Here is a 24,862-nt window from a genome sequence, read left to right as displayed (position 1 = left end):
GTTTTTTTCTTTATTGCTGCATGATGTTTTTATTATTCTGAGACCCATGAAAATTAATAGTGCAATATACATCCATTTTAAATGAGATATTACATTGCCAAAATGAATACACCCCAAATAAAGTACAACAGAGCCTCTGCCCAAGTGACTGTGTTACTGATGCTTTGAATCATAACAGATATTTCAGTTATTTTATAGGAACTCTATAATACATAGATAACATTGTACTGAAAACCCTGAATATTGCATGTTCCTGCAACAATCTGCTGATATCAATGTCTACACACATTCTATGAATTTCAAAGGTTTGAAGCAGAAAATAAATTCAAAAGGAAATAAAATATCTGGACAAATAGTCTGTGAGAAGGAGAAAACAATATTATGTTCTACTTGGACCACACCCAGACAGGAAAGACAAAATACAGATCAATCAGACCATTATCCAGATCAGGGCTGATGAAAAGCCCCCTGGTTGCACTTCAAATGCTCAAAACTCACTAATTCTGAAGTTGGCTTAAACCCAGATCTCAGCTGCAGCACCACGGAGGCAACTTGGAAAGTGAAATTTCAAAACTTTTCCAAAATGACAGAATGAAGGATTTTTTTAAAAAAGACAGTTTTAGCTGTCTTGCCCTTTCCTACCATAATCTGACAATTTGCTTTTCCTCTTTTTTATTTTTTCTCTTTTGGCTGTTCTAGAACTTCAGAGGTGTCACTGCAGGATGTGCACTTTGAGGCAGCTCTGGTCCTACACTCTCATTGATCTAATGGTCCATATGGATGTCATGTTATTTGACATTTAAGTTGACAGGCTTCAAAGCATGGAAATTAACAAAATCTTCACAAATTATAGCGATTTGCTGTTTACAATTTTCTGTGAAAATTTTGAAATGAAGGTTGCCACCGCTATGCCAAATTTCAACCTGTTGTGATGGGAGAGAGCTAAGGTGTTAAACCCCAAACATAACGCTTTATAAATGCTCACTAAAAATAATAGGCAATAAAACTGCACATTAACTTGCTGCAGTAAAATTTCTTATTAAAGAGTTGTTACTCTGCATGCAAAGTGAGCATTTTGAACTGCAGTCGCCATTTCAACTGTTCCTGCCTCAAAAACAAAGGCACCAAGATCGAAATAGATTCTGAATTCCAAACCATAACTTTTGACAAAACAAATAAAGTGGAAGGCTCTGAAAAGCAGTATATGATGTGCTTGTGATTAAAAAAACATCTTAAACATGTTAGCAATGGGACTGTCAAGTTACATGGTTCCCATGGCAGATAAAATCCATTGTGGGAAGTGTGTTAAAATCAGCTTCTAAGGAGATAAAGGTCTAATTTAGCAAATGTTCCACTACAAATTAAAAAATGCAAATTTATCCAAACTGAGCCCTTGTTTTAACACATCACTAATCAAAATTGTTATCTCAGTGATGGATAGGTTTTGGTTGCAGCACCCTGCTGCCAGTCCCAGATAGCCCCAGCAGCCTCCCAAGGCTGGTCAGCAAAAATGCTCCTGGAACTCCTCCACAGAGAACATCTCTCCACCCCAGAGCAAAAGCATATTTGAAATACATTGAAAAATCATGCCTAAAATGATAGTAAAATAGTGCCAAACTAGCTGTGTCTTTTTCTGCAAGGTGAACATGTTCTTACAAGCCCACTTCTGTTAGAAAATAACTTTTTAAATGGATTGTTCCATTATGTGCCTCAAATAAAACCATTGCCATCAGAGGATGCCTTGGGTTGGAAGGCACCTTGCAAGGCATCTCTTTCCAACCCCTGCTATGGGCAGGGACACTTTCCACTGGACCAGGTTGCTGAAGACCCATCCAACCTTGTCTAGGTCCTCACAGCTGGATAGCACTGAGACCTCCCCAGGGAATTCTGCCACTCCCAGTCTTTGCACAGAATTTTAACATGTGCCACATAATATTTAAATACTGCTGAAAGATTTTCAAATTCTTTTTTTTTTTTTTTACTCCAAAACGTTCTCTTCTTTTACAAATCAATGAACAAAGGTTTGCTAGGCTGGAAAATGACTACAGAAAGGAACAATATCCTCTTATTTAGTCATATTCTCTTTAAGGACATTTACACCAGGGAAAAATCCCTCCAATAAGTCTTTTTATTTAGCTCATTTTCCTCCTTCATATCTGTCTGCATTAGACTGAAGCACTGGTTGTTCATAACTTGAGTCATCTCATTTTTAGTTGTATTAATGATGTAGGAGTGCAGGATATAATGATCATGATGTATGTGCAGTGTAAACATCAAAGAAGATCCAGTTAAAGAACATAGAAAGAATACAAAAAAATTCCTCTGACCTTTGCTTTGGCATTACAGATGATCATGCTACTCATTTATAATTTACAGCCTGGAGCAACACGGGTCTCATTTCCCTTCTCAGCAAGAAAAGGAGACAGAAACTCTTGAGTAGTGATACAGAAAACAGGGAAATGCCATTAATGTGGCCCAGCTTTTACAGTCCAGGGCAATGTGTTGAAGTATCCTGTCATTATATTGTGCGAGATAATCATTTCACTTCCAGAGGAAGGCAAGTTGAAAAGCTAGAGGAATACAGTGTGAAATTTTTAATACTTGATTTTACATCTTCCAGCTTCCCTGGGCATGGAGCAGTTTGTTTCCTCTCCCTTATCAGGTCACAAAGCGAGTTGGAAATTTCATAGACATTATTTAGATTATATTAGGAGCATATACCAGCAAAGCATGCTATGTTTATGAAAGGATGGATTAAGCCAAATCATAAACAGGCAGTTTGGGGCCAGGCTGTGTCCACAAAGGAGCTGATGTAACTGCTGGGTGGCAGCTGAGCTCTTCATTCACACATTGCTTTAATTTTGCAAAAGCATCCAGGTGTTGGCAAAGATTTGTTTGATTTTTTCATGCTACTGTTCCAGCCATGAGAAAGAATCAGCTCTGAGGAGTTAATGAGACTTGTCACTGCTCCCAAAGTTCATTACACAGAGCCAGGCAGATCTTATGCCATATCTGCAAAGGCAGGGAAAAGAATGAAAGGGGCAAAAACAATCATTAAGTTCAGTTTCTTGCAGTCCTACATGTCCATGGCACAGCTGGCTGGTTGAGGAGCACATCCATGTCTCAAAACACCCTGAAAACCTAAGATGGGCAAGCAACAGACACTGTGACACACGTTTAGAGGAAAGAGGTTAATTGTGACTTAAATATCACTCTCTTAGCAGGAAATATGTGACAAAAACAACCATGAGGCCCTAAAAATTAAAATGCAAAAGGACATAGAAAGCCTGGAGGCTGGAGCCAGCCTGGAGCCTGGAAAAATCCACATCTGACCATGCTGGACCATCATCCTTCTGCCCAGGAGAACATGGTGGTACCACACCCAAAGCCCAAGCTTTCATATTTCAGATTCCAGGATTAAAACCCAAAACAAACCAAATAAATAAAACCCCAAATCAACAAATGGTACAATCAGCTCCTCAACCTCCAAATAAGTTCTAAACATGCCTTACATCCATATATGAATCTCCAACTCAACTGAAAGGCTATTTCCATATTGAGGAACATTCCTCCAGTTTCCCTGGCTCCATGTAATGCAATACAGATGGAAAACATACCCAGGGCTCAGGTCCTCAGCAGGAGCATCTCCGAATGCTGCTGCACTCAAAGGTCAATCCCAGAAAACCAAACTCACAGAAACATTTCTCTCACCCCCTCAAATCCACCTTGCTGTCACCCAGATCTGCAAACTGCAGAACCCCTGAGCACAGACCTGGTCCCCAGGCTCAACAGCTGGGCTCAACTCTTTGCATTCTACTCTGCATTAATTTTACTGCAGCTTTCTAATTGCATTTTTTATATGTTTTAATTTAATTTCTATGGCATTAATTTTATTGCAAGCACATGAGCATGATTGTGTTTCTTTGGATTCAATGCCAAAACTCAGAATAAATAGAATGACACATACACACACCAACTAAGAAAACAGAAAAACCTGCTCGTTGCTGTACATGGCATTTTTTTGGCTCACTGGCTGGAGTTTGAGGAGGAGTTTCAATTTTCTTTGCTATCACAGACTTGTCTGATCACTGATGAGTCATTTGGTCTCTCCATGCCTCAAGCCCTCATCTCTAGGAATTCTGCTCAGGACTGCTCTAACTCTGAAGTGAGGGATGAGAATGTATTTGTTAAAATGTACTCACATATTTAACAATGAGGACCATGCAAGGATGAAGGAAAAGATTTATGTGGAGCATCTTATGCAAGATTTTTTAATATGCAGATAAGAAAAGGGCATTTGGAGGTAAAGCTGATGTCACTCGGTTTTTTCCCCTCCTGTCAGCCTTTTCTCAAATTATCACCTCACCCTCCAAAGTTGTTGCCAGTTTAGGTTTCTATTAATTTCAGAATTGAATCTTTTTCTTTATCTAGATCACTTAACTGGCATTTCTGATAAGGCTTTAAAAAAAAATTAAAAAACAATATTTCTGTTGCTTAATTCCACATGGTATTTTACATCTCCGCTGAAACAAAACAACCCCAAGTGGATGGACAATGTTATTCCATTCCACCCCACCCTCTCCACACTGAGCACCACAGCGGGGTCCTGCTCTCACCCAGAGCTTCCCTGCTGACAGCTCACTGAAAGGGAGAAAAGACATTTCAAATGATGTTTGAGGTGATGAGGGGTCTGTTTAATCAAAACAAAGAATAATGGAAAAATAACTCCTGCTTTCATCACTGAAATCAAGAATTCAACGATTTTAACCCCCTTGTGTGGGTGAAAATCTTCCCATACTGAGAAGCTGTCAGTTCTGGAGTATCCCCACAGTATATATCTATAAGGGCTAGGATTTGCAAGGGGGATTAAGGGACTTATAGCAGCTGCCCTGTTAGACTTAAGCAATATTTCCAACCTAACTCTCACAGTCTCCTTCAGAAAACCTTGCCAAGATTGCCAGAAGCTATATTTAAAGCCTTTCTTTTTTTTTTTTCTTCCTTTATATCTTTTTAGCTATCCTTTATCCCAAATGGTAAGCTTGGACTTGTTTCATTATTCTCTTCTGTGCAGTGCCTGTTAATTTTAAGTAGGATCTGTTGTTAGGATTTGAAAAGCTTTTGAAGCCCAGGTAATTATTAGCCTCAGAATTTCTGTAGTTTAGGACTTGCTCACACTCTGCTGCTTTCCTTACCCTTTACAACTCATTACAAATGTTTCCTAATTATTAAGCATATGTGACTTGTGAGCGGCGCCATATATTATTAATGGCCCAGTCTCTTAGAACTCAGTGGAAAAAATCAAAACTCCTTATGAAAAGTTGCTACTGTGAAAGTAGTAACTTTTCATATTTAATATCAATGAGGCTTTACTTTGTCAAAGGACCAAAGTAATGTGATTGTATTAGAGGCTAATAGCATGACATTTTTCTTCTGTTAAGAGGCTTGCACTTTCAGTACCATCTAAAGGAAGACAATTTTTCTCCTCTATTTTGAGGCTTGTCTTGCTTAAAAAATAGCCAAACTCACTTTCTGCCTAGCAGCAAGTTTTAACAGCAAAGACCCAAATCCAGAAAAAACAGTCTCATAATTTAAACAATGACACTTAACTATGCAGCAGCAACGGATGGAATTAAGAAGCTTCTAGATTTGAGTGATCACCCTCTTTCCAAAAGTAGCTGGGCAGCTCCCAGCTCCCTGAGCTTTGCTGTTCTTTGAGGTGGGTGATTTAACAAAACTGTTGCCACAATAAGGGAGGCTCTTGGTTGAAAAACCTGGGCTGTTTGGTCAGTGGAGTACAAGGTGATTTGCAGCTTGTGGCTACTGGGAGACAGAGGGTGCACACACTCTTCCTGAATTGATTTTTACCTTGTTAGTGTTTTAGGCTCGACACAAGTGGGAATACACCAATTTCAACACGTCCATCCATATTACCCCTCCAGGTCAAAACAAAAGGAGATTGAGTTCAGTCTTGTAGCAGGAAACAAGTTGCTGTGTGCAGGGCATGAGGAAGAGGAATGGCTGCAATGCTGCCAATCCAATCAGGGCCCTTTGGAGCCTCACAGAGCTCCCCACCAAACCTCGGAGGCGCTTGCGATAAGGGACAATAATTTCATTCGCCACAATTAGGCAAAAGAAAGGTATGATCCAACAGCAGACAAAACGGGGGCCTAAATTAAATCCCAGGAGAAGATTTCACAAAAAACAAACCCCCTAAGGCTAATGAAGTTGAATTAAAAACTGTTAAATCAGCTTACGAACAACTATTATCACAAAGTGCTCATATAACACTTTCACTGGCCAAATATCAGATATATGAAAAGGGGGAATACAGCCAACAGTATGTTCACACATTTAGTAAGGGGAAATTGAATATTCTGCCTAACACCAGAAATTAAAAATCAAGCAGGGAGCCAATTTACTCATGGAGATATTAATAAAGTTCTCAGTGATTTTTATAAAGTACTGAATAGCTCTCAATTATTTTATGGTGGTAAAAAAAAGCATGTTATATTCTTTAGGAATTCCATACATTTTTTTCTAGGCTGTTTCAAATAGATTAAATTAAACAAGTGAAAGCAACAGTCCCTCCTAGAGCTACTTTTAAATGCGAATTCTGACTTAAAGGAGACTTAGATAGTTTTGATTACTATGATGTGTTTACTGAACTATACAGTCTCTGCAATCCCTTGAATAAATCTTTCAGGGGAGGATATCTAGATAGATTTCTAAACAATAAATATATCTGACTGAAATACAATATACATTTTTTAAGATTTGGGAAGTCTTTCTTGTTTCTGAATAGACTAATCACAATATTAATGCAAGACCTTTATCATACCAGAATCCTTATTAGCTAAAATGCAAGTTATCACCTCTGCTCTTTGCCTGAAACAAGAAACAATCCACATCAGATGAGATTTTTTTTTTTTTAATGACAGTGGCTAGAACTAATTGAATTCATAGTTTCAACTGCCAGCAAATTTGCCACAGAATCCAGTAGTTGTGTTACAAAACCTTTACTAAGTGATACTGAAGGAGGAAAACTCAGATGAAGTTTTTTCAGCTGAAATCTAAGACATTAAATAATTAAAGGAAAACAGAAATGTGCATCTTTCAGACTTATTTTAAAGAGTTTCTCTTCAAAAAGGTTAAATTTCATCCATCACTAGAAAACCAGAACAATGTGACTTAGGTACCTTTCTTTATTGGGTTGTCGTTGCCCAAATTTTCAGTAGCACATAAATTTAAGAGTCTTAAATTAAGAGTCTTAAATTAATGTTATTTATTTGTATGGGGTCTAAAACAGTTTTGACATGAGGTCCAGTGTAAGTATGTCATGTTTGACATGAGGTCCAGGAGCTCCAAGCTCTTCTCACTACAGAAACAGGTGAGAAGCATCAAATAAGGACATTTCTATGGACTTATTATCCTGTCAGAAAATAACTATACCTGTAACTCTGACCTTCAACACGCACTGACAAAATCTCCATGCACTGGCTCACAATGGGTTGCTCAAAAGTCATCTCAGAAAACTCTCAGTGAAAACAGAGGGATGCTGAAAAACTAGATTTCAGTAGGAAACTATTCAATTTTTGCTAAATAATCTGTACACAGCAAAAGAAAATACTAAATAATTCTTCACGTTGAGCAGCTGTTTTTCATGGCATGGGGCAGAAAGAACCTAACATTTTCCCAAAACTGCTGCACCAGCATGATTAGATCAGTGAATTGATGTCATGCTGACTGAGAAATTAGGGAAAGGAAAGGGAAAGGGAAGATTCTGTGTTTCTCCCAGCATCTCACTAGAAACTCCTCTCCAGACACTTGAGTGAGCTCTCTGCAGCTGGAACTGCCCTGCAGTTTCCACACTGTGGAAGGCAGCAAGAAGGAGCTGCCAGCGAGCACTGAAAATTACTGCAGTGAAAAATGAGGAGTAGTCACTGTGACAGTAAAAATTGACCAGCAGCGACAAAGAGGTGTGAAAATAAGTATTTCACAAATGGAAAGTGAGAGGAAGGATGGCTTACAGCGAGTGGGCAAGAATAGACAATATATGTCATGAAGGCCTCTAGGAAGCTCCTGATTCAAAGACATGTGGAGATGGGTAAGAAATAAAAGGCAGCAGGCTGTGGATGTCTTTTGCTGGACTTTAAGATAAAATAGTTTTGATTGAGGGACACAAAAGAAAAATATGAAGGTTTCTGACCTGGTGAGACCTTATCTTGGTTGAGTATTGGAAAGAAGTTTTAACCAGGAGAAAGAGGGAATATGAGGACTAGAAACCCCATGAACAACAGGAAACAAATAAGCACAAGTGGTAAGCCAGGAATGAAGGAATGAAGGAATGAAGGAATGAAGGAAGGAAGGAAGGAAGGAAGGAAGGAAGGAAGGAAGGAAGGAAGGAAGGAAGGACCATTTCATAATCCACCCATGCGCAAATCCAGAATGCCAGCTTAGCAAAAGGTAACAAGACTGAATTATTTCCTTAACCTGAGCAATGGCCGTTGAAAATGCTTATGGTTTGAGTCAGGTGCTGGCTGGGACATGAATCACAACAGGAGCTGTATGAGTGACCCCAGAGCTGCAGCTAAAGGCAGAGAGGTGCTCAGCCAGGGCAGGGACACAGACAGCTCTGGGAGACATCCCAGGCACAAAACCCCATCTGAACACATAGCTGAGAATTACAGGAACATACTCCAGGGGCAGAAATGGAGAGAAAACTGGTAACTGTTAATGGCACAAAAGCATAAAGGCTCTCGCTGGTGCTCTCAGCTTAGAGCAATTTGAAGCCATACCATGAATTCAAAGCACATTCTATAGGGAGAAATTAGACACATTTTTCCATTGTGGTCTAATGAACCAATACAAAAGCATGAGCAAATCTCATTTTTAAAGGGCATGTGCAGACTCCAGGTTTAACTGAGAATCTTAGGAGGAAAGCTTCATACAAAGTTCCAAAATTTCTGAAGTAGAAAAAGTGAAAAATGATCAAACACCTAAAGTGAGTCAACATCTAGTAGGAAATCCCAGATGCAAAATTGCATTAGTTCCAGCACATTTCTGCACAGAGGTAAGTGAGCTCTTAGTGGAAACAGCAGAAGATTTACCAGAGGCTTTTTTCATTAAAAATAAACTCTTTCCTCCCTAATATAGAAAGGTTCTGTGAGGTGGCTGCAGAAACACACAGATGAATGCATAAGAAAATAAATAACTTCTCTTTTTGTGACTTACTAAAAAACCAGGCAAAGAAGGTTTTCTTTCCATTTTCTTAGAGGTGTGTCACACCAGTAGTTGCATTTCTGTAAATTAATCCAGCTGGAAGGAAGCTTGCTGCTTTGTCTTATTGGGAAAAATCAAGTCACAGCAAAGTGCTTTCAAAACCTGCCTGCCTGGAAGTGGAGAACTGAGGCACACAGAGCAGGCAGATAACAACACACAGCCTTTGAAATGCCAGGGAAAATCACAGCAACCATCCAGACTCCAAGGAGAGCCCCAGGATCCCTTCCTTGCTAGTTAACAGGATGCAAGAGTTGCCCCCAGGCTACATTCACCTTTCCATCAGGCTAAGCCGGTTGGTTCCTTTCATGTGTTTGAGCAGTTGTGTCTTACACCATCCACAAGAAAGCTCGAGGCACTGCAGATGGGAAAGCAAATGTGGAAGGAACAGAGCCACCTCCTTCTCATTCCCGAGGCTGGGAGGGGGACAGGACCATGGCACAGCACACCCAGTGATGTCCCTTCAGCGTGATCCAGGAGGAAAAGTGCATGGGAGTGCACTCAGGGAATGAGAGCAGCACATTTCTTCCTCACTCACCCCAAAGGTGATGTGGAGTTCACACACAGCACCTTTGCAATCACCTTAAAATCCAACCAGGGCAAAGGTGACGAAACAAAGAGGAAGACCTTCAGGAAGGAAAGAACAAGAACATTTATAATGAGAAAAGAGGTGAGATTGCTTGAAGATACAGCTTAATTAAAAGGAAGGATTTGAAGGACGAGAGAGAGAAAATGCTTGACAGAGAACAAGGAGACAATCATGGGAGCTGCATAAAAGGAGCCGAAGAAAAAGAATGGGAATAGATGATGTGAGTGCACATTAACCTCTCGTTTTTTCTCCCAGAGACTCACTCCAAAGTTAAAAAATGCTCTTGGATATTTGCCATGCAGTTGGTGAATCCGAGAACACACCCCTGCAGGCCCATCATGGGTCTAGATTGGCCTAATAAATCACTTGTCCCAAGACAATGCAATTAAGCCTAATTAGCCGATAGCTTTATTCCTAAACAGTCTCTTCCCAAGGGAGGTTTTAACTTTTGGTTTCTAAATTAGCTCAAGGAGCTAAATTGCTCTCATCTCCTTGGCAAAGCAACAGTTCATTTCTACCTTAGCACAGGATACTTCATGCACTCAGGGGACACGTGCTCGCTGCACGAGTGGTTTATTTACATTAACCCACAGTCTGAGTCCAGCAGGAGCAGGGAGAACCCTTCTGGAAACAGCAGCATGTTCACTGCCATCTGTCACCACTGACTTGCCCACCTGGCTGCACTCAGCACAGCTTCCCTACGAGTCTCTGTGCTGCTTCTCCTCCTGTGCACCTTGACCAGGACAAGGCGCTTTGTTCTGATAAAGCTTCCAGTAGTTCTGAGGAGAAAAATTAAATAGGCCAGTGAGAAATGGACCATCTTGGCCTATTATTTGAGTAAAGCCTGAGTAGAAGACTCAGTCTGAGTGAAGAAATTCCTTCCTGTGAGGATGGAAAGGTTCAGGGTGCCCAGAGAAGCTGTGGAAATGTCTAAGGCCAGTTTGGATGGGGCTTGGAACAACCTGGGATGGTGGAAGATGTCCCTGCCATGCCAGGGGGTGGAATGAGATGAGTTTTAAGGTCCTTCCCAACCAAAATCATTCTACAATCCCATGACTCCTAAAAGCATTCTAAAGATCAGCATTAGTTCTTTCCAGTCTAGTAAAACAACCTTCCAAATCCTTTTATGACTGTCCTTTGCTTCCAACTCACGTTCCTCCAGAGTTACATTATTTTCAGCAGTCTTACAGAAGATTCAGCTCTTTATTTTGGGGATTATGTGACTCTAATTCAAAAAAGAAGACTAATGTGATATGTCCTCATAAATCAAGAAAATGAGCAAAGGAAACCTCAGCAGGAGCTACCAGTCCTAGAAGGTGTAGAGTAACCTCTTGCATAACAGTTACTGGAGAGAGAAGCTTTGCACTGGAGCAGAATGGGGATCCAGATTACCTGGGAAAAATGGGAAGGGGAAAGTATAAGGAGCTGGAGTAGCGTATTTCTATTTATCTGACACCAGGGTTAGAGTTCACATACCAAAAAAGCTGTGCAGGTCTCTATAAAGAAGTAGCAGGAAGCTATTTGTGCTCTGGCATTTTCATTGGCATCAAAATACCAAAAGGGGAAGTAGTATAAGAAAAAGAGCTGATATCTCACCTCTGCCTGTGAAGAAATTGCCTGAAGGTGCCTTTTGTCCCTCAAAGGTAATATGAAATCGTTACCTTTTTGCTTCTTGCTCTTTTAAACATTTTTTTTTTTATTTGGACAATCTTTGGACATCAGCTGCTTCCTGCACATGCAGCATTTCTCCACATCACAGAAACTTTTCACTTTTAAATACCACCTGCTGCTAGGGTGGGCTAAAGTCTTGATAAATCCCTTAATTTTAAACACTGTACAGTTTTCATTTATTTAATCCTCTGCAAGGGTTTATCTATTATTTTCCTGACTGCTTTACATACATTTATTTCTCTTTCATCTGTTTAAATTGTGCCTTACTTTTACTTAGTTTAGCGTCTCAAGGCTCTGCAAATTTGACTCTTCCTGTCCCTTTCACCCTCTGGCAGCAGAGCTGAGCCTGTTGCCCATCTACAGCTGCAAATACCCTGCTGGAAACACCTGACTCGAGCATCTTCTACCCCAGTTGCTCACAAACATTCACATTTCATTGCATCTAAATTGCTTGGGAATTCAAGCTATCATTTTTATAAACTGAGGATATAAAAATGTTTATACTCTTATATAAGAATATATATTATTATATGAGAATATATATTTATATATATTCTTATATATATATATAAATTTCAAAAACTAAAATTTTTCTGGATCTCAAAAATTTCAAAACTAAAATTGATTGAAAAATTTACAAAACTAAAATTTTTCTGGAGCTCAAACAGCTAGACAAGCAAAATTTCAGTATCAGTAGGTCATTTCAGTGCTCTCTATGTGTAGGAAACTTCCCCTCTGCAACACTTACATGGAAACCTGGTGGCACAGGCTCAGCCTGATGGTTTCAGTAGTATTTCATAGCTCTGCTCTCTCCTGGTCCTTTTTTCTTTTTATTTGAAACTTTCCCATAAAGAAATCACTCTCACACAATTAGCCAGGAATATATTGCATTGTGATATATAGAGCAGGTATTAAAAAAGCTATTTGAGTATTAAGAGAGACTTCAAAGGAGGTGAGATCATGGGAGAATGGGGATAGATCAGACCCATATATATCAGATTGATGCAGTTTTGCTGCTCTAAGGACAAAGATTGGGACTAGCAAAGCACTACCCCCATGCTTGGGTGGAAATGTTAATTGGGCTGGTTACAACATGTCACTTTTAGACCCATGGCCCCTGCAGCGAATTAGAGACCCATCCCAAGCTAAGCCAAGGCGTTTGCAGGACTGCAGGGTGGTGTTTGCAGTGACACAAAACAACAGCAGGACATGGGAGACTCTATCACCCTCAGCTTCCACCTGATCTAAAGATCAAGCCCTGCCCTCAGGCATAAACCCTTTCCCCAGATACTGAATTCCCAACTTTATAACTCTGGTGGGAAGCTTGCACTTCCATGAAGAAGAGTGGGCCTGGTTTGCCTTTTGTCTGCTGGGACATGCCAAGGTATTATTGATTTAGTCCAGGTCTGGGTTGTGGGGGTTTGCAGCGAGGCAGCCCCAAAGCAGAAACCAGCTCTGGTGTGGCCTCATGTAGTGATGGTAAGGCTATTAAATACTTTAAATACTTTAACAATTCTATCCCAAGTTACATTTTAAAAGAAAGCTGCAAATAAATGTTTTGTTGTTGGAGGGAGCAGCTGGAGAGGAACACACCCAGTTTCTTAAACTGGGCATAAGACAAAGCATACTCACAAAATTAGGAGAAGTTAAACGAAAATAAATTCATTCCTTTGGAGATGTGCAGTGGGTTTGGGGGGTTTAAAAGTGAAATTTTGGACCTGGCTGTTTTATTTTCAATAAGTCCTTTTTGCCCCAGCCTCAGACAGTAAAAGACAAATGTTCTGCCTCCCTGAATTACAGTCAGGACACACATTTTCCCATTAACACACAATAGATTATTTCCATATTAAAATAACTACCTAGTCGATAACTAGCAGGAAATATGAAGGATGAGACAAATTAGAAAAATTTATATAGGTGAGTAAAAAGTGACCCCTAAAACCAGCCATGAGTTAGAGCAGTATTTCAGACAGCTCACACGACAAAAGGGTGTCAGCTGGATTGGAATTTAATTCCCTGCTCGTGTGTGGGCTGAGGTGCACAGAAACAAGTGGTTGGTGCCTCTGTTCATGACTGAAGTTGTGTGGCCACTGGGTGTCATCCTTGGTTCAGATGACAGCCAGAATCTCTGCAGCTGCAGCGCAGAGCCTGCAACTTCCCGAACAGTTAAATTCCACTCTATTTGATTGTACAACATACAGCAAATTGCTCTGCATTTAAATCAGCTATACAATTGAATACTTTGACATAGACAAATTCTCCTTTGTCTCAGTGCCTTATTTGGAGACCAGAAATGGCTGGTTGCTGCAGGAAAGAAAGAAAAGTAATGCAATGGGGCATAGGAACTACAAACAATTTGATGAGTGATTATCAAATCTCGGGAAATATGAAATAACTATGATTAAATAATGCAGAGGGTCGATGCAGGAAGTTTGGAATTATATCTGTAATTTGTCCCCAGGCTGGAAAAGCCTATTCCATATAGGTAATTTCATTTAAGATATTCAGTATCCAGATTCAGTGCACAAATTAATGACTATGTATGAAGGAGCTGGTTCAGAGAAAACTAATCTAAACTCTTACCTAAAATACCAAGCTGGTACTCTCAGAAAAGTTCCAAAATGTCATTAAGGAGGAAGAAAGACTGAAGGTCCTTGATATTTAATTCATTCCACCTATAGCTATTCTGCAATTTTTCACATTTTTTCCACTGTTCAGCATCTTCCCAGTTCCCCACAACCAGGATCTGTGGGAACCACACAACCAGGTGTGGCCATGGGAGCAATGCCTGCGCCTGGCAACGGGGGAGCAGGAAAAATCTTTCCAGAAGAAATATCCAGATCTCCAGTAAGTTTTGCCCATGTTCACATATAAGGTTGGAATCAGCTCACAACAGGTCATATGTCATCCTAATGAGTTTTCTGTTATGGGTGACTGAAAAGAACTTATCAGCGTTATTTTGTTATCTCCTGGGAGTCTAGACAGTCTGAAACCAGCACACAGTGCAGCAAAGCTGCTTATTATAATATTATTTGTCTCTGGAACCTGATTTTGTTTGCCTTCTTCAAGCTAAAATGAAAGGAAGTGCCAGCAATTTCTCCAAGCATTACAGCCAGAAATGTTTACATTTGTCAGTGCATTAAAAGTATTTATGCCAGTGTTCTAAATATACAGAGTATAGCCACAAAATGGCTTAAATAGCAGGTATTTTTTGTTAATGCAGCTAACCTCATCTGATAGCTCAGCTTGCCATGGATTATACAGTCTTTCAGAACAGATCTCCATGTAATACTTCCTAGTTTTACCAGTGGATATAATTTTAATGAAAACATGCCACTACTAAAGAGCTATTAGGCACAGTGTTGAAACTGTCTTTGATTTTGTTCACCAACCAAAGACTTCAGTGGTTATTTAAAATCCATTTTTAAAGGCAGATGTTAAATATTCTCTTTATATTAAGCAGCCTCATAGACATGATTTAGGATGCTTGTTTTTAATATTACCAACACTCTCTTTTATGGTTCTATTTAGTTAAGAACTGATAGCGGATTCAAAGGAGGAAATGGATTTTAGATGTGAGCATGTGCATTAGCAATTTCAAAATTTACTAAACTTAGTGTAAAGCAACTCATCTGAAGTAACAAAATTAGACAACCAAATTGTCTAAACTTTTACTACTCTTTACATTGAAGCAATAAATCAGTAACAAATATTAGCCCAATGAGTTTGTATTGAAATTAAAATTTTCTTCTGTTTCTATAAATATATGTATAGATTCACATGCCCATATTCTATGGCTACAAATCAACACAATTTCACTTTCAGATCTCAATTCTGAAAGGAAAGGTTCTTTCCCATTTAAACTTTACAGCACCTTTTATTTGGGAATTTATTATTAGAAAAATACTTACGCTGGTTTAATGCTCTTGGAATGCTTTTCATGAATGTAGGCACCAGCAAGGCCTCCTGCTCCAGAATTTAAATACTGCAAAGAATAAATCAACACGTACATGTCGTGCTCATTATCTGTAAAGTATCACTTTCCTTCCCTCACCCTGATCTATAAAACAAACCAATTTTAACATTTCGAGTGGTTTCTAGATGGAGATCTTAGCATTTGTCACAAAGTGCTGATGGAGGTAAAAGCAGATATATTTTTCAGATTAGTTTTAAAAGTATCTCTCTTGGCTTACATATGGTATTTGAAGTCTAAGAGGCCAGAAAATTGAAGTACATCTGAAACAATTCCATATGTATTTGCTATATATATAATATATATAGCAAAGTCATCAAACAATTCATCTGACTATGTCTGACGAGTCTTAATCTCACTAGGAGTCAAAGGAACTAAAGATACCTTGCTCTATGATCTGAAATTATTAAAGTTTAGACAAGAATATTATATTGTCTGGGGACCACTTCATAAAATATTATAGCTTTGAGACCTTCTTGGTGTGAGAAATAAGAGAAGAGCCCCTGATCCCATGTCCACAGGGCAGATGTTTAACCACCATGAGTATCCACTTCACATCCACAAGACCGTGTAGGTCATTGCCACTTTTTGGACTCACTCATAACAAAGGCACCATTAAAGTCAGTGTCCATCTCTTTGTTGTGGCGAATTCAGAGATTCAGCCAAGTCTTGCTCAGCTGTTCAGGTGCAGCTCTTATTCACCTGACCAGTGTGCTGACCCATGAGATGAGTGACATTACGGAAAACAGTCTCCAGCAATGAATCTGTTTTACCTTGTAGGAGCACCAGCAGGCAAAATCCACTCCCCAGTCATGCAAATGAAGCTCCACATTCCCAACAGCGTGAGCCAGGTCGAATCCAACAAGGCATCCCTGCAGGAAAGAGATGATTACTGGGTTACTTATTAAGATAATCATCACTGTGATTATTTTGAAAATAGCTCCTTCAGAGCTTAACTTGCTCTCAGACTACCTAGAGAATTTTACAGAAGCAGATAGTGATAGGATAAGTGTGAATGGATTTAAACTCAAAGAGGAGAGATTTAGGTTAGATGGCAGGAAGAAATATTTTCCTGTGAGGGTGGTAAGACACTGGAACAAGTTACTCAGAGAAAGTGTGGCTGGCCCCATCCCTGGGAGTGTCCTAGGCCAGGTTGGATGGGACTTGGAGCAACCTGGGATAGTGGAAGCTGTCCCTGCCCATGGCAGGGGGTTGGGACAGGCCAATTCTTAAGGTCCCTTCTAACCCTTCTATGATTAATCTATCAAGTCACATCTGTTCTTAGTGGTTACTAGAAACAAGTTTTCTATGCCACAGATACATGTAGAAATCACTAATTTTTCTGTGATTTGTCTTCAAGGATGCTTGGATAGGGTTTAGATTTCTGAGGTTTTGTTTGTGCAGGGAACTGGAATCATTTGAAAAAAGTATTGAAAACAAATGCATAAATACAAACACTTCCTGTATGGCACAACAACCCCCAGGCAGGGACAAAGCAGTAATGGTCATAAGGATGCCAGTTACCCATGAACAATCGCATTCCAATATATATTCATGCTCAAGGTGTCCCTGGTATTCAAACAAGGAGGACCTTGTTCTTTGGGGGATCCAAATGGATGAGATAGCAGCTTATGCAATGCCTTGATCTTTAAGAAATTTTATACTTGTCCTTAAAAAGAAGGAATCTGCTATTTCTCTGTTAAAAATCTTGTATTTGCCATAAGCACAATTTACACAGGACACTGAGAAAAAAGGGGGAAACCCAATATCTAAGGAGAGATTTCTAGATTTAAAAGTACGAGTTTTACACATGAAATAACCACTGGATGGCAGCATTTTTAAACTAAAAAGTTATTCGAAGCATTGCTATTTATTTAAGAGCAGAGAAATAAAACTGCTTTTTGTGCCTGGACTACAAATTAAATGCTATTTTACATTTTGCTTTTAAAACACAAACAGCTTGCTTGCAAGCAGCAGGGTAGGAATAAGAGTGAAAGCACAGGCTTCAGAAAAATCAGCGTCCAATAATAAAACAAAGGGTTTTTTTAAGAATCTCCTGCTGTTTCTTGCAGGGAGGGAGTCTTAGCTAAGTTATTTAAGCAGTACTTTGGTATATTTAATCTTCTGTATAAACTAGATAACAATTTGTACAGAGCAGCATTTTAAGATGTGACATGTTAATTCTAATGGAGATATTTGTGAAGTTATCAGCTTGAAAAATTACTCCAAAATGATGGGAAGAAAACTCACTGCCATAGAATTTGAGTGATCTAAATGTTGTAACTAGAGTCCCAATAAATAGCCATGGTGGCTTGATTTCACAGGGACACAGAGATCTGAGTTAAGAGAAATCAACTGAAATGGTGAAGCTAATGCAGAGAGGCTGGGACACGCTGAATTCCGATGGGAATGCTCTCATCCAGGGATAAAATGGCTTTGGATCAGAGAAAAAAGCTTCAGCAAACTCAAGCCAATTGCCAATGAATAGGGAGGTTCTCGTAGTGTTTTAAGGCATAAACTTCAAAACTTCAGTTGACTAGATTTAAATCTTAACAGGTACATACATCCCACACAAACTTTTGGAAGCAATTCTATGACAGATGCACTGGTTTCAGTGGAAACCAGGAATAACAGGTGAGAGTCTTGCAGAATGCATGTGTCTGTCTGTACATTATCAAAATTGAAAAAAAGAAAAACAAAAAAAAGGAATTTGCTCATAAAGAAAAAGCATGTAAGAAATTTAATTCTATAAATCATATGCCAAAACCAGTTGTCCTTTCCCTGTCAGTATGCCGTATACTCTATAAAAATTATGTTCAAACACATAATATTGAATCATGAAACTACAGTAGATGGGAGGTAGGAGGAGATAGCTTGGGACAGTTGGATGCCCTCATAGTAATGAGGCTTCAGAACCACATCCACACATGTGACCTTGAAATGGAAAAATGTTCTTCGGCACTGACAGCGGCTGCAACAGGTCAGCTTGAACAAAAAAGGAGGTCATTGTCATAACACCCATGGGCCATCCTCCTGAACTCCTTTAGCTGCTCCTCGCCCTTTGAAACTGGTTGGCAGATCCTACTGGGCAGTGTTTAACAATAGTGAGGCACGGGAAATTCGGGTTCGGTGCTGGCAGGGTTCCTGCATCGTCTCAGAAACGCCCACTCGCACCAGTTTGTTCGAGTCGTCATCTGCAAGATGGGGTGTGCTGGTTTGCTTTCCCAGGGAGGTGTCTGGCACTTGAGTCACACAAACAGCAAATGTTTAGCCACACAGATTGCAGGGAAAAAGTAAAACAAACTGAAGCAGCTCTCCCTGCACAAGCCACGCAGAACCAGGACTGCGTGGGAACGGCGCTTCCCCAGACTGGGGGGAAAACAGAGCTCTCCATCTGCTCCGGGCAAAGGAGAGGACATGTGCTCTCCCCTGCCTCTTCTGTTTCATTCTAACATCTAAAAGTCATTTCTGCCAAGTGTCTGGGTAGCTGCTGATAACCAGCAGGTAACAACTCAGCATGGACAATGACATTTGGAGAGAGGGAGAGAAATGACAGCTTCACGCCAGCAAAGCTGGGACATTTAGAAAGAGAGACAGGAAAAGAAATTAAGATGAAGGATCTTAAAGCTCTTCCTACTGGGACTCAAGAGATTAAAATATTTTACATAACAGTTCAGAGTCAGTGGAAAGTACGATATAACTTATGAAATTAAAATTGTATTTGAAAGGTAGAGTCTCCTAAAAGTCAGCCATTTCTTCACTTGTAGAAGAATAAAACAACTCAGCCTCCTCCATCCTCTAGAGCAAGCTTGAAAGTACGAAACAAGGAAAACTGTTACATCCTCCTCAGCCTGCTGATGAGCCTCTTGCACAATACATAGTAATTTCGATTTATCTGAGAGACCTTAGATGGAAAAATAGCCTGAGGTAATTTTTCAAGCTTAATTTAGTTCATTTAATATTTAATGACTTAATGAAGCTGTCTATGTGCAGAGCTTTCACTCTGGGAGGAATCTTAATGTACGCAGAGAACTTAGGAAATTGGCTTAAAAAATGTAAAAGGAAATCAGTAACTTAATTCATAAATGATTGACCTCAAGAATCATAGGACATTTTCCAGGCCTCCAGAGCTCACAGCTCAAATCTCTAGCCAAGCCCTGATAGGGCACAACACTGTGGGACTTTATTTCAACAGTACATTAAAAGAATTATTAAGACCATCTGTGTAAGACTTTCTCTCTGACATACTGGCTGACAAGTGATTTTTTTTTGCCTTTCTTCTTCTCAAATAGCATTTTCACCTTGTATTTTCCCCTTCTGACTCGTTTGCTTGTCAGTTCTCCCCAACCTATTTTCTGTTCAGGAGTGCAGGGTCATCCACCACCCTTCATCCCTGGGAAGGAGAGCCTCACATTTTTGCTACAAACGTGACTTTTCAGCCTTATCTACTTTTAAAAGAACTTTCAGCCTATCTGTGACAGTATGTTGACTAGAAGACAATTCTGGATTCATCAGGTCCAGAAGCTCTTGGAGGAGATATGGTAAGTCCAATTAAAGCCATGTATAGATACATAGACACTAATGACTCTGCTTCAGCAGTTGTTTTTGTTTTCCTCTAACCCAAAAGCAGTTCCTAACCCCAGCTCTGGCCTGGGAAAAGAGGAAAGGAGCCAATTCTTTTGAAACCCCCATACTTCTTGATAACCAGAAGCCTTGTGTCCAAGATAAGCAGCAGGGAGCAGAAATGCTTCTTACCAACAGAAACCCTTCATGAATCAACGGTTTTGTGGCTGCTCATGTAAATATTTGTCATAGGCAGACGTTGAAGTGTGGTGTAACAGTTTCTTACATGGAGGGTTTGTATAAACATATAAACATCACTTAACCTGTGGGCAGAATCTGTAAGGACACTGAGCTGAGTGTATCTGACAGGAGGGAAATAAAAACACGGCTGACTCATGCTTTTCAAGCCTTAAGGGTACTCAAACAGTTCTTCAGGTTGAATTAATTTTGCTTTTTCAGTGTACTAATGATATTTTACTTCATTAATCTACCTGGATCTCAATCCTGCACACTCGAACCACTAGAAATTCAATTTGATGGAGGGATTTTTTCTCTTTTTGGAAAATTCTGTGGAAAAAGAGATTCACGTCTATATTATATCATTTCTAACAGGCATTCAGATGGAAACAGGCCTTTGACATCTACCTGTTCCTGCTGGAATGCTGAATTGCTGTCACAAATTGCTCTGCTCTTCAGGAACATGATACAGTCTCTGGGTAAAGTGGGTGGTGGTTTTGTGTGCATCCCTGTGGAAGCCCATGGGGTTAATATTATTATTAATATTATTTGAATCCCTGTGGAAGCCCATGGGGTTAATATTATTATTATTATTATTAACACCTGGGTTAATATTCTTATTATTTGCACTGCCTTGCAGAAATTTTAATCTTTCTCCACCAAGTCCTGGTTATCTCCTCAGATTTTATAAACATCAAATCCATTTTCCCTCTATGTAATAAGCTGTGAGTGACTACTCTCTCCCAGAACACCACTTTGGGGCAGTTTAGAGCTATCAGTGAAACTGCATCTCTTCCACATATCCAAGTCTGCAGCCCACAGTCCAGAGAGCATCTTTGGAGAGGTGATAAAGCAATGGTTTTTTTCCCAGGTTGTTCATCTTTATGGAAGGAAGGAAAGAAGATTTCTCTCTCTCTTTCTCAGACACCTTTCAGACACATCACGGAGCGGCGTTCTGGGAAGCAGCACTGGAGACGTGTAGGTGTTGGCAGCTCTGCTGCCACCAGGAGAGAGAGAGAGCAGAGCAGTGGGTGGCACCATCCTGTTAATAACCTGTCTTCCCTTTCTAGCATTCCAGCACGGTGGAATTGGGATTTTTTGTGGTCAGCAAAGTGCTGGCAGGCACTCCAGGAAAGCACCATGAGGGTGTTGCTTTTGGAGCTCCTGCCCAAACCCACCTCCCCTGCAGCTGACTCCCCACATTGCTTTCCTACATCCCTGTCAGAAGTTGGTTTTGTTTTTTTCTGTTTCTAACGCTGGGTTTTAGCACCAGGTGCTGCTCTGTGAGAACATTCCCTTCTTACATCCCACGGGCCCTGCACCAGCTCTCACACCTGCTCTGCTCTCCCAGGGGGGACTTTTCCATCTCTTGCCATCAGCATAACTTACGCCCTGACGTCCAGAAAAAATTCCACTGCCAAACCTACAGCTACACAAGATGTATATTGTGCTGTGAGGTAGGAACCTCTCCAGAGAGTTCAAGCATTAAATATAAAGAGTTAGCTGGTTTGCCAAAAAACCCAGTGATACCAAATGAGTTTACCCTTCAGTGGTTTAATCTTGTATGAGATAAGCTGCATCCACTAAAAGGCTGCCAGCATGGAAAGTCTGGTGACCTCCTGTTGATAAGACAACTTAATTAAAAATTATTTCTCCTGGATTCCTAAGGCAATTGAGATGGTTAAAGAGTTTTACAGCTGTGTCCACAGAACACACTGCCTGCAAGCTCTGAAGGCTGAGTCATCACTAAAATACACTCATCTTGTGATGTTGATGTGCTCCACATTGTGCCTGTCTCCAGAAAATTCATCAGTGGAGTTTGAGCATTGCTGGCTCCATGGGGATCTCACCCCCCTGCTCAGGGAGGGCAAAATCTGCCATAACACAGCTACAGGAAAGGAGGAAAATCATAAAAGTCTCATGTTGAAAATGTTCAGGAAAAGCTCAGAAATCTCACACAAACTAACTTTCAAAGACAGGTGAGAGCTGTGATTGCCTCCTCCTCCTCCTTCACTGAGGCTCATGGTATTCTACCCTTCAAGAAAAGCCATGTCAAAGTTAATAGTTAGTCATGAATTACCTTTTCTAAATAGTTTAACATTCATCTGCCTGAAAGATTGCTCCCACAGGGCTATTTCTTCCTGCAGCACACAGTCCCCAAAGGTTTGGGCACAGAGAGCTTTTACATTTTACCAGAGACCTACAAATTTCTGTGTTTTCCTCCACAAAAAAAAAAAAAAAAAAAAAAAAAAAAAAAAAAAAACAAAAAAAAAACCAAACAAAATAAAAAACACAACCAAAAACCCAGAACAACTGATTTCACAGGAAAAACTGATCTAAAATTAGTTTGAAAAGGACATATCTGGAGCAGTCCTACCTTTTTTTGGCCAGCCTTTGTTATTCTAGGGATGTCAAACAGCTGTCCTGTGTAGTACTGCACCCCACTGAACAGAATGACAGCAATAGAGTCCCCTTCCTTCTCAATTACAGCCAGGATATCTTCAGTCCTCAAGGTCTCCTCCCCCTAAAACAATATTAAAGGACGCATTTTACATCAACTCTGGCAGTAATGACATTGCCATTCCTTAAATCATAATTTATATTTTCCCATGAAAGGAGCTCAAAAGCAAACCTTTGTCTTGGTAATGATATATGAAGGTAGTGCTGTGAAGTAGCCTATGAGCAAGTAACCTCAAAAGAAATAATCATGAGCAAGGGAATCTTGGAGGTGCCTGTTATAAAACATCTATTCACTTCATGCTCTAACATGCTTCATACCCTTTAGTATTTCTGACAGTTTTAATTTACAGTCAAAAATTCCTGGTGCAGACAGAATATTGAACGATTTTTAAGTGGCATCTGAAAATTTGTGACACCCACAAGATTTGAAAGTTGTCTATCAGCTTCATTCTTTACTTTTCTGATAAACTTGGTATCCCACAGGAAGCTATTATAAACCTGCCATATTCATATTTCAAAAACAATGTCTCACATCATCAAAAGTACAAAAATCCCCAAACCTGTGGTCATTAAATATAGAAGAATTTCAACCACAAGAAAAAAAAAATCAACTTCATTTTTGATTCTTTACAGGAAAATTACTGCCCCATCCTCCTCCTGTCTTCCTAGCAAGGGATCTTGTAAAACATACCACCACCTAGGGATCAATTAGGCAGTGAAAACCTAGAATTAAATTAGACTTGTTACTGAAAAAAGCTTGGGCAAGATGGTTGAATTGCAAGGGACTGTTATTATCTCAACAATCTCTGCAAATCTATCAAGCGTTCAGGAGTGGGCTCTTTACTCACAAGATGACTCAGATTTCAGAAGCAAAAGGTCACCCTGGGTTTATAGTTAGGTGACAAAGTTCTTAATGCTGCAGAAGTGAAGCGAGGCAGCATTTCAAATTAATCTGAATTGCATATTACTGAGAGCAGACCTTTCCCTCAGCCCGTGCTGATGCAGACACAGTGCTGCTCGTGCTGTGGCAATCTCTTACCTCAGGACATTCAAAGGACACTGGGAATTCTCAATGAGTCAAAAGCATATTTTGCAGGTGACTCAGGATGCTGCTAGGTTTTTTTGGAAATGGGAAAAATAGAGAGAATGGCTTTTTTGTTGTTTTTGTTGTTCTTCTGGGGAAAGTTAACTATTGAATCAGCAATTATAAAATGGGGTCTAATGTCAAAAATATGCATGGAAAGACATCTGTTTGTGATTCATAAAGTCTATCTATATTTTAATGCAGAGATTACAACTTCTACACTAGAATATTTGAGAATATTCACATGAAAGGTGTTTCTGCCCTTGGTGGCAGCAAGCAGAAGTGACAGGTTCCTCACCAACCTGCCGTGGCTGCAGCAGGACCATGCTTTTCTCCACATCCAGCCCGTGCAGTCGGAGCTGGGACTCCATAGCATACTGGAAGAGAATTCCATGCAGAAAGCATTAACTCATGAATAAACAACTACAAATACATGATAAATAAATACATGATAAACAACCAAAGAAAAAAAAGGACAAGCACATCAGAATTTGAGAAAGCTGTTCAGATGCCTTGCCTTTCACTAAAAGTAATGCTTGAAAGCATAATCCAACTCTGCTGAGAAATTCACAGATTTACTTTGGATTAAAAAAGATCTGAATTTAATTCACGTTAGAATTAACTTAATTCCTTTGCAAGGACAACGTCAAAGCCTGAATCCCACAGGATAAACCCATGGAGCAGAATGAGGGTGCAGACTGGGGCCTTAGCAATCTGATCCAGTGTTGGCATCCCTGCCCATGGCAGGGAGATGGGAACATGATCTTGAAGCCCTTTCCAACCTAAACCATTCCATGGTTCTGTGGTGTGATGGATGCACTTCACCAGAGGCCAAAAAGCCAAACCTGTAGGGATAACAGCCAAGGAGGACTGAGCATCCCTTCTCCAGGAGCCCTGGGTACCCACATGCCCTGCTGCCAACACAAACGAGGTTTGGCCAGCACAGACATCCCGCCCTGTGACATTCTCACATCTTATATTTGCTGCACAGCTGGAGGGAAATAAGAGC

General features: G+C 40.0%; 1 protein-coding gene across 1 annotated transcript in view; it reads right to left on the bottom strand.

The window, feature by feature from the left end:
* Positions 1-24,862, bottom strand: part of KYNU (kynureninase) — a 53,453-nt gene that overhangs the window by 8,253 nt on the left and 20,338 nt on the right. Inside the window, exons 7-10 of the mRNA XM_054278252.1 lie at positions 24,156-24,230; positions 22,687-22,833; positions 16,283-16,381; positions 15,448-15,521 (exon numbers count right to left, since the gene is read on the bottom strand). Coding sequence (XP_054134227.1) covers positions 15,448-15,521; positions 16,283-16,381; positions 22,687-22,833; positions 24,156-24,230 — 395 coding nt within the window. The remainder of the gene's footprint in view (positions 1-15,447; positions 15,522-16,282; positions 16,382-22,686; positions 22,834-24,155; positions 24,231-24,862) is intronic.

This window comes from Melozone crissalis, unplaced genomic scaffold, assembly GCF_028551555.1.
Source record: "Melozone crissalis strain CALT ecotype California unplaced genomic scaffold, PUWL_Pcris_2 ptg000023l_1, whole genome shotgun sequence".
NCBI classification, from domain to species: Eukaryota; Metazoa; Chordata; class Aves; order Passeriformes; family Passerellidae; genus Melozone; species Melozone crissalis.
The sequence above is the reverse complement of the archived record's forward strand: the minus strand, read 5'-3'. Positions and strand labels throughout refer to the sequence as shown.